General features: G+C 45.1%; 1 protein-coding gene across 4 annotated transcripts in view; it reads right to left on the bottom strand.

Moving 5' to 3' along the window:
- Nucleotides 1-744: 744 nt before the first annotated feature.
- Nhej1 (non-homologous end joining factor 1) overlaps nt 745-10,294 on the bottom strand; it is a 90,637-nt gene continuing 81,087 nt past the window's right edge. For 3 of the 4 annotated variants that reach the window (XM_040753291.1, XM_013113647.3, XM_040753292.1), the window contains exons 6-7: nt 2,262-2,379; nt 745-1,213 (exon numbers count right to left, since the gene is read on the bottom strand). In XM_040753291.1, coding sequence (XP_040609225.1) covers nt 972-1,213; nt 2,262-2,379 — 360 coding nt within the window. In that variant the 3' untranslated portion in view covers nt 745-971. Of the gene's footprint in view, nt 1,214-1,628; nt 1,748-2,261; nt 2,380-10,294 lie in introns of all 4 variants that reach the window. The other variant, XM_040753293.1, reaches the window with a different exon arrangement.

Here is a 10,294-nt window from a genome sequence, read left to right as displayed (position 1 = left end):
TAATACAGCTTCCAACTAGACACTGCTAGATACCAGTTCTGTTCTAGGGAATCCTGAGGCTCCTGTTCCTTAGCATCATAGCCATACATTATTTAAAGTGAAGAGAGAAAAGTCAAATTTAGGGGTGTAGACTACTGGGTAGAGTAACTTGCTTAGCACACAGGAAGCTCTGGACTTGATCTCCAGCACTGTATAAACCAGTGGTGGCACACTCTTATAATCCTAGCACTTAAGTGTAGGCAGAAGGACCAGACGTTCAAAGCCATCCCCCTGTATATTGTTCAAGCCAGACCTCTGAATTCACAGGACAGCCTACTCTACATAGTGAGTTCCAGGCCATCAGGGCTATACAGTGAGATCCTATCTTGGGCTATGGGGTGGGGCTGTAGAAAGACAAAGACCACACACATACGCACACACACATTTCCTTTTCTTCCATCCCTGGGACCAAACTTTAGCCCTAGTACTTGAAGCCATTTGTAATTTGTACCTGACACTATGGTTTAACCTGTACTCTACCCTTTAGAAAGGAGATACAAAAAACACACCCAAGCTTGACAGAGAACAGCAATCTGTCTTGTGCCACCATGGAGAGTTCTCAAGATCAAGGTTTCTAGTTGTGACTGACCTCGGGCCACATCAGAGAAGCTGACAAAAAAATCTGTAGGAAGGGACTGACAGCTAAATGTGACCTAGCGATAACAAGGGACTGTGGGTGTGAAAAGGTTACAGACCACAAGCAGGTAACCTCAACAGCAGGGCAGTGTGAGTGCCCTTTATTCTGTGGTAGGAGACAAGAGAGTTTCTAAGGGCACGTGGAACTGAGGGGCCCTTGTGAAAAGCAGACAGGTATCTTGGGCATGGGCCTCTTTACAGACTTGCTTTATCTAAGTTCACCAGAGGGTACTAGTTCTACAGAAAGAATGCCACCGAATGAGGAGCTGGCTTCACTCATATATGGAATGGCAGTGTCAGAGAGTTGGAGCCAGAGCCAAGCTTCCGCCAGAGAGGAAGTTCCCATTCAGGTGGCCTCTGAATGCAGCTCCATCCTTTGAGGGATGCTCTGCCATGCCAGCTCCTTTCCAGACGATACTGGGAAGCTGTTCTGCTCCCTTCTCAGTGGCAGAGACATGGCAAGTTAACTGAAGAGTCCTCTTGGCTTCTTCCTCTTGGCCTTTGCCAGCTGAGGTCTCTGCATAGTACCTGAAGCACCCTAGAGGAAAAGGAAAAAGAATCCCAGTTAACTGAAGTTTTGAAACAGATTTCTCTTGGCTCCTGGTTGGTCTGAATCCCTTTTTAAAGAATCTGATGTAGATGTTTTGAAGTCTGTTTTAGGAAGTGCTATAAAATTCTAAGTGGGCATGTCTCTCATGGACCCTCACCGGAAGTAGAGTAAGGTACAAAGGGAGTCCTGGTTCATCATTTGGTCCAAGAATGTCAGGAGGTGGCAAGGGAGGCTGTGGGAAAGCGTGGTGCTCTACAATTTGACAGCAGCTCACAGGCTCTCTCACACTATCAAGGCTGTGCCAACAGAGCAGCAACTGCTGAGACCATGGCTGCGAGGTAACAGGTGCCAACTTCTCCAGCATTCAGATAGCTGCCCAGGAAGCTGCTCATGTGTGACTCACCATGGGCTCATGTTCAGGCTCTGAGAGGGCTGGAGTAGAAGAGACTGGCTGTTCTGGCTGGTCCAGAAGCTGGCTATCAGTTCCTCGAGGGGAGGTGCTGCATGATGTCTGAGGCTCTCCTGAAGTCAGAAAGATCAACGGAAGGCAGAGAAATGCCTGAGCTCAGGAGGACAGACGCACTCACAGAGCATTCGGACGAAGGGCAGAGTTTGCTATTAACAGATTAACAGATTGAAGGAGCCAGCTTCCAGAGCAAGCTCTGTTCCTACGAAGACTCAAAACCCACTTTCAGCACGTAGGTTGAGTTTCCTTGATTCACAAAAGGTGAACAGATTTCTATGCATCCCCTGGATTAATTTTCTGGCTAGTTCTCTTGATAACTCCTAAGCATCCAGGCTGGCTAGCTGTGAGAATGCTCTGTGGTGAGGTATGTGTTCTGTATCTGCACTGGCCACATGGCTACTGAGTACTCGAAATATGGCTAAAGTATACAAGGAAATGAATTTTTAATTTTATTTAGTTTTTATTAATTGAAATGTAAATAGATTATATGGGTAGAACTGCTAAATCCAACAGCACAGACTTAAGCTGCAATTCTACCCCAAGCAAACAGCTGTGACTAGAAATACTCACCAGAGCCTTGCCGCTTCTGCCCTGCTTGGATCTGCTGTTTGGTGACTGCCACATACAGACTCTGCAGATTCATGGCAAATGGCCTTCCGTCACGGACAGAGCATGCCTCTGGCAATTTCTAGAGGAAAGGTGACATTGTCGTTGGTCTGCCTGGCTAGAGAAAAAGAGGGGTACATCCCACTAACAGAACTGCCATTACCCCCAAACAAATCTGAATGGAGAAGTATGATCCGATAAAGGGCTTCCATTGAAAGCCTGCTGGCCTGCTGGCACAGAGGTCTCCTGTGAAAGACACTCTCCTCTGAAAGGTCACTTGTCATGAAGTCAACTGTGCTTTCCTGTGAACACTGCTCAGGTCTCTGGCCTCTTTCTTCTTAAGAGATGACCTCTTGGGGGGGCTGTTTTAGGAAACCATCTTTCTGGGATGGGGGTACAGTTCATTGATGGAGTGCTTACCTAGCACATACAAGCCCCTGGGTTCAATTCCCAGCAGCACCTCCACACACAAAAGAAATTGTTCATTCTAAGCATCCCTGAGCTGGATGGCTTGCAGTCTTAACTAAGTTTCCTCCTGAACTTCCACAGTAGAATGAGAAAAAGAGTGAAATACAGATGCAGGAAGGGAGCAAAATAGGGATAACAGATTGAGAAACAAAAAAAATTCCGGTGGCATGATGTTTGTCAGTGCTGGAAAGAACAGTGACAGAGCTTTGGAGATCCACCTACCATCTTATGCGCTGGATTTGTAATCCAACTGTGCTTACTACACTCCACAATCCTCTCAGTGGGATGATACTTCTCCCAAGGGGGTGAGAAGTGTTTTGAGGAGTGAATAAAGTTCCTCTTATATAGTACATTAACATAGTGACACATATAGTACATTAGATGTTATCTTTGCGTTAATTTATTTATGCATACATGCAAACATACGCAGAGGTTAGAAGACAACCTATGGGAAGTGGTTCTCTTCTTCCATCACATGGGCTCTGGGATGAAACTCAGGTCATAAGCCTTCACAGTCAAGGCCTTTATCTACTGAGCCATCTTACAGGCTCCAGAAACAGACTTTTGCTATATCTGTGGAAGTATAACTTCCTGAGAGGGTGATTAGGAAAGAGTTGAAGATTCCTTAAGGAGATGATAATGACATGAAAGCAGAGAAACTGTTTTAACTACATTACCTTTGCCACGGGATGAATGGTGAACTTTCATTCGCAGCAATGCACTTTGCCTACCTCTCTTTTCAGCTAAACTGAACTGAAAGAATAGCTGAAGACTGAACTAAATGCAATAACAATGTAATGAGGGTATGGTGTCTGTACCCTCAGGTCCCAAATCATCTGTACCTCAGAGTCCTGGAATGAGTCCAGAAAGTATTCTGTCTGTCCCTAGGCATGCCAACTATGATGGTTCCCAGCCCCATTTAGCAGGTCCAGGAGAATAGTTAGGTCAGAAGCCTACATGAGAACCAATCCTAAAATCGTCAGTCTGCACACAATGGCTCATGTCAAATACCTTTTCTGCTATAAGAACTTTGTTCTTTATGGTGCTGGGCATCAAACCCAAGGCTTCACACATGCTAGGTGAATGCTCTACCAAGGACGCTACACCCTCAGCCTGACATCATTTCTGAAGGCCACTGTGGGGGAAAGAACAAAACAGAGAACTTGTGGGACACAGTGGGGTGGCTGCTGGATCACTGGAGTTCTCGTTAGCCTCCTTGATGGGATAGAGGTTAAAGAATCTGTGGATCCACAGGGGATAAAAACATCCATCTTACACTAACCTCACCTCCATGCAGATTACCCCAGGCTTGGACTCTCTTTCATTTTATTGCAATATAACCCAGGTTTCAATAAGGCTTGGACTTTCACTGGAAACCACAGACAATGAATCAGGAAGTCTGGAGGCTAAACTTTGCCTCCAGCAGTAATCCCAAAGAGTCATCATATGAGCCATCTTCAGCTACACTCCCTGAGGAGTGACCTGAAGCTGGAGGCAAACAGCAGGCCACAGTGCCTCTGCTCCACCTCTCTTTACTAATACTAAGTGTTACTCTCCTAAAATATAGCCCTCTGCTAGATGGACAGCAGACCCTGCAGAAAGAGACCAAAAGATGCTCTCGTTTCTTCAGTGTCTGGGTTCTTTGCTCAAGAACTGTATCTCCTCTTGGGTCATTCACATACAACTTAGAAGGCACAGCACAGTCTGCACAAATAGGCTTGGAAGAATACAGGCAGCCCAGGGTCACTGACTCCTGCTCTTTATATGGAAGGAAACAGACTCATTTTCTGGGCTGCTCTTTATCCACCTCATGAAGTGCTAGAAGTAAAAGCCATTCAAGCCATGGCTACCCTGGACCTAAATCCAAGTCTAGAACCTAATCTTGGCCCCTCCTCTATTCTCCCCTTCTCAGAGAGATCTGGTCCTGTAATTTCTAGTGGCTATCCTTCTCACATATCTAGTCTTAGAAAAGTACTAGCAATACCATTATGTTTACTAAATGCCAACAGTGTGCATTGCTCTAAGCATTTTAAATATTAACCCATTTTTAAAATCTTCTCTATTACCACTTTTCTGTCACCTAGAAGAGCTCCTCACCTGCTGGGGGCTCAACTATTTGTGAATGAATGAACAGGGTAGGCATTGGTATGATCCCATTTGACTGAGACAGCTAGCCACAACTAGTAAGGGGAAGAACACTGTTAAATTCTAAGCAGTCTGCCTTCAGGATATAAACATAAAACCATTACTTGTTTACTTCTCTGACAGATTTAGTCAACATAGAAATCCAGCCTTTATCAAAATTCACAATCTCTTACATCATAGTTTATCTGTTATCACTAAGGTGACAAGAAAACAAAGCAGATAAAAAAGAAGCAACTGAATGTGGGAGGAAAAAGCAGCAAATGGTCCAGATTGGAGCCCTTAGGGGCAGAGCCCCGGTAATCTATTTACAGTGGCTCTCCAGCATGACTGAGTTCCTGGGCATCCTCTCAGAACAGCCAGAGTTATGTGGCCACCTGAGTTAGGAAAGGAGCAACATTAGCTCCCAGGACAGGACAATGGTAGGGGCGAGGTGGGGCGGGCCACAGAGATCAAAGTGAGAATGCTGGAGTTGGAACTAAAAGTAAATAGTGTCTCCTGCTGTAAGTACACCTAGCCAGGAGCACCGTGTACCAGCATAGAGCGGGTCACTGCCCAGAACGCCAGGGCAAGAAGAGTCAGTCAGGTGAGCCTACTGCATAACCCGTTAATCTGATTAACCCAGAGACAATTCCAGCCAGGGAAAAAGTGGCTGGGATTATAGACAGCAGGCGCTGTAGGAGGAGGTGCAGGGAAGCAGGGAATGCACACCTCAGTCCTTCCATCATCAGAACAGATGTGAGTCAACAACACAGCCATAAATAAGGGTCCTACCTTTGAGAATTTACATTTGCATGTGTGTGATAGGCAGATATTTATTGTTTGGTTTTGTGTTTCAAGTGACATGTAGTAACAGATTATAAACCAATGGAACTCAGAGAGGAAAGGGGTGAAGTCCAACTGAGAGTCCTGAAAAAAGCCCAGAAGTGGAGACATCAGGATGAACCTTGAAAGGTAGGCTGAGCATAGCAGAAATGTGTAAGGTACAAAAGTGTGAAAACTGGGATATGTCATGCAGAGTGCAACTGGAAAGTTAAATTCATACCCACTGGATTGCAGCCCACTTTCCCTGAATCAGGGCTATGCCCACAGAGATTTCTTTGTGTTTCATAATTGGCTTTCTCTATTTGATAGTGTTTGCAAATAGCTTCCTTGGCGCCCAAGTAATACTGAAACAATAATGTGGACTCAGAACTTCCTCCATTTTCCAGTTTTAGATTTTCTGTACATTTATTTCAACTCATAGTCCTTCTTCATTACTGACTTCAACAGTCATAAGCACTGCATGTAAACCCTTCCATCATCCACTGCATAACCCTCCTATCACCACTTTATAACCCTCCCCTCAGTCATTGTACAACCCTCCTATCACCACTTTATAACCCTCCAATCAGACGCTGTATAACCCTCCAATCAGACGCTGTATAACCCTCCCATCACCACGGTATAACCCTCCAATCAGACGCTGTATAACCCTCCCATCACCACGGTATAACCCTCCAATCAGACGCTGCATAACCCTCCCATCACCACCGTATAACCCTCCAATCAGACGCTGTATAACCCTCCCATCACCACCGTATAACCCTCCAATCAGACGCTGTATAACCCTCCCATCACCACCGTATAACCCTCCAATCAGACGCTGTATAACCCTCCCATCACCACCGTATAACCCTGCCACCAGCCACTCCATAACCCTGCCACCAGCCACTCCATAACCCTCCCATTGCCAACAAATGTCTACCCTCCTGAGATACTTCACTACAGCTCCAGCCCCTGTTTAAACCTTATCAGAAACTTTGGGAAAACCGAAGTGACAGAACCTCCATGGGGTATCTTATTTCCCCTTCTTGTCTCTTTGTTAATAGAGCCCACCTTCTTTTGTGGTCCCACCCTCATCAAGTCCAAAACACATACCCAATGGTGAAGAAATTCAAGGAATCCTAGAGGATTTTTGACAAGATCCCAATGGGCACTTTCAACTAAAGGTAAGTGGTCTGCTCCCCCATTCTTTCTAACGGATGTCCCAGAAAAGAAACTGTTAAAGACCTGACAAAGACTGATGCTAACTCACAACTCCCCTCTGGATATGTACTTTTGTTTAAGGACAGATCTAACAGATAGAAAGACAAGGGGAACCCCTCTAGCATCCTCCTTTGGGTTGCTTCTGGCATTTGTCCAAGAAGCTAGCATAGTTCTACGGCCCAGGGACTAACCCTCACCCATCACAGCCACCAAGGTGAGGTCCTCAATGTGATTTCTCTAAAGGTAAGAAGTTAACTCTGCTGTCTCCCTACAGAGCCCATACCTCTGTTTGGGACTCTGGTGATACTCTATTAGCTTTTCTTAGAGACAAGAAACAGCATTAGAAAACCCCTCTATGACTTTAACCACCAAAAGGATTGCCAAAATAAGCAGATAGGAACATGACAAATGATTTAGGAAGCATCTAATAAGAAAGTCTCTTCAAGTCTAAAGAATACAGACCTTCTACTAAGGCGCCCAGGACTGTGCAGTGCTGCCCTCTTGAGGCTTACACTCTAGAGAGAAGACCAGCAACAAATGGCTAATTTCATACTCCCAGGGGTTAGCAAGATGGCTCAGTGGGGAAAAGGCACTTGCGCCCAAGCCCGATGACCTGAGATCAATGCCCAGGCCTACATGGTAGAAGGAGAGTGCCATGGCAGGAGTGTCACCCTAAATCCTCATTTTCTCTCTCTGTCTCCCTCTTACATTCTCTCTCTCTCTCTCTCACACACACACATACATACTCTCTCTCTCTTACATACACACACACTCTCTCTCTCTCACACACACACACACACACTCTCTCTCACACACACACACACTCTCTCTCACACACACACACTCTCTTACATGCATACACACACTCCCTCTCTCTTACATACATACACACACATACTCTCTCTCACACATACACAGAGAGACAGAGAGAGAGGTAGGAGAGAGAGAGAGACTTGGAAAAAGAGAAGTCCATGGAACAAAATAACTTAGCCAAAGTATTGTGGACGTGTGTGTGTGTGTGTGTGTGTGTGTGTGTGTGTGTGTGTGTGTGTGTGTGTGTCTGTTCATGCCCCTAGAGGTCAGAGGAGAGTGTCAGATCCCCTAGAGGTGAGTTACAGGCAGTTGCAGCCAGCTGACATGGGTGCTGGGAGCCCATGCTCAGTTCTCTGGAAGAGCAGCAAGATCTATGGCTGCTGAGCCATCTCTCTAGCCCTATACAGTTTTAAATAGAGGTCAAGGAAGGTATCATGCAGTACATTTCAAAGAAACTCTAAATGGAAGTGAGAGAGTAATCCATGTGGTTGAGTTACTTTCAGTTTTCCTGGAATGGTCCAGTTTAAGCTTACTGCCCATTTTAATTATTAGAGCCTCTTTCTCTTTTACAAGTGTCTTGATATGAATGATAAATTGGGTGGTCACCCCCTGTGTTTACTAGAAGTTGTGACATGACATAGCAGAGGCTGACATGATCTGCTTTATGTTCAGAAGGATGTCTGAGCAAGGAGAAAAAGGAGGCTTCAAGGGATGTGGATGAAGCGGCACAGGCAGCGAGATTAGGGAGTCTAAAAGGGTGGCAGACACACCTTCAAGCTGATGGGCATGGGGCAGATGTAACAGGAATGATCTAGAAACCTAAAATGAAATCCCTAAGTCAAAGAGAAGCTGGGGTTGAAGCTTAGCTCAGTGGTGGAATGTTTGTCTAGCTTGATGAAGCCTGAGGTTTGATCTTCAGAAATATGTAAGAAACAAGAAAAAGAAAGCAATGCTGTGTCCACAACATCCAATTCCTATATTTAGTATCTTGTTTTGAGAAAGCAGGGGAGGGGATGAAGACAGAGGAGACAGAAGAAGGCTGAGACTGTGAAGACCTATGCCAAAGAGCTAGAAATTCAGTTATAACTCTCTCCGTGAAGCATGAAAAGCATGACCTCCACTGGCATGCCACGGCATACATGTGCTTATTGTGTGCACATGCATACAATATTTAAATAATTTTTGAAGTATTAAGAGAGTTCAAGCTACCCAGCAGTGTTTCAACTGAGAATGGTTTCTCGCCACTATTGATATTTCCTGCTTCCTAACAAGGCTATGGAAGGACTCTTCTACATAACTCCATAAGAGCTATTTGGAAAACAGAAAAACATGCCCTCCAATCCATCACCAAAAGGGTGGACAGCCAAATGGTTTTGGGCGGGATCAATCTCTTGGGTTCCCCAAAGTGTGACAAGGAAACATGAAGAGGACTGACAGAACAATAACCCAGTGGTGATGCCTGGGCTTCAGATGACAGCTGCCCCATTCTCTCCTCCACAGGAGCTCGTCCAGATAAACAGTTTCTGAGTTGTAGGGAAGACCTAACCATGAGGGGTTCCCCTGCTTTGTCCCTCACTGTCAACAGCCCCATATCAGATGAATATGACCAAAGTACCCTGTACATAATTATGAAAATTGCATGATGAAACCTATTGCTTTATATAAATAATAGTCACTCATGAAGGGAAAAAAGTTGACCCCTCTATCTGCTCAGATGAGAAACCTTGGTGTCTTGGGAAAAGAACACACAACATCCTAAGGGCACACTGTCCTTGAAGGTTCATGTGTGAGATCAACAATACAGCTGACACTGCTCAGTGTTTGGTCTGACTTAGCTTTGTTTGGGTCTGTGCCTGTCACAAGGCCACCTCTAACCATTCTGCCCTGCTACCACTGACCTCCACAATTAGCCTCTCACTCCTAAGCATCCACACAGTGCTGGGCTAGAAGGAAAAATAAAACTGAATAATCTGGGCATTTGATCTGTGTTTAGACACCTTACAAATTAATTGTGGCTTAGAGATCTTGAAAATTACTTAACTCATAGCCTATGTTTCCCCTTTCTCTTTTATAAGGAGATGACAGAATTGAGGCATGTTCACATGGCATGTGTAAACATCATGTGTACCATCCAGTCAAGTTTCCTGATTGCTTTCTGAGGCTTTGTTTGAGACTGGGATATTTTGAACACCTGGTTCTCACCCATGCTAGAACTACAACAGAGGTTAACGTAGGTGAAGAGGTCAGCACAGTTCCAGTCAGGTCTGGTTGTGCTATTTAAACTTCTCTGGTTCAGTCTGAGAAGACGGAAGGAGAAGAAAGGTCCAAGCAGAAGGCTGCAACAGTACTTTCAAGAGTAAAGATTTTGCTTGGTTTGGTTTGATTTCTCAGAATAGCATCTCACTGGGTAGTTGGTCTTGAATTCGTTTGTGATCTGTGTTAATGTCACCACACCCGGCGTTGTCATGCTGGAGAGTCTCACATACTAAGCACATTCTCTACCACCAAGTTACACAGCTGCTGTCAAGAGCAACTAACTTTTTAAC

This window comes from Mesocricetus auratus, unplaced genomic scaffold (genome assembly GCF_017639785.1).
Source record: "Mesocricetus auratus isolate SY011 unplaced genomic scaffold, BCM_Maur_2.0 Super-Scaffold_100010, whole genome shotgun sequence".
In the NCBI taxonomy this organism is placed as follows: domain Eukaryota; kingdom Metazoa; phylum Chordata; class Mammalia; order Rodentia; family Cricetidae; genus Mesocricetus; species Mesocricetus auratus.
This window is presented reverse-complemented; position numbering and strand designations above follow the sequence as displayed.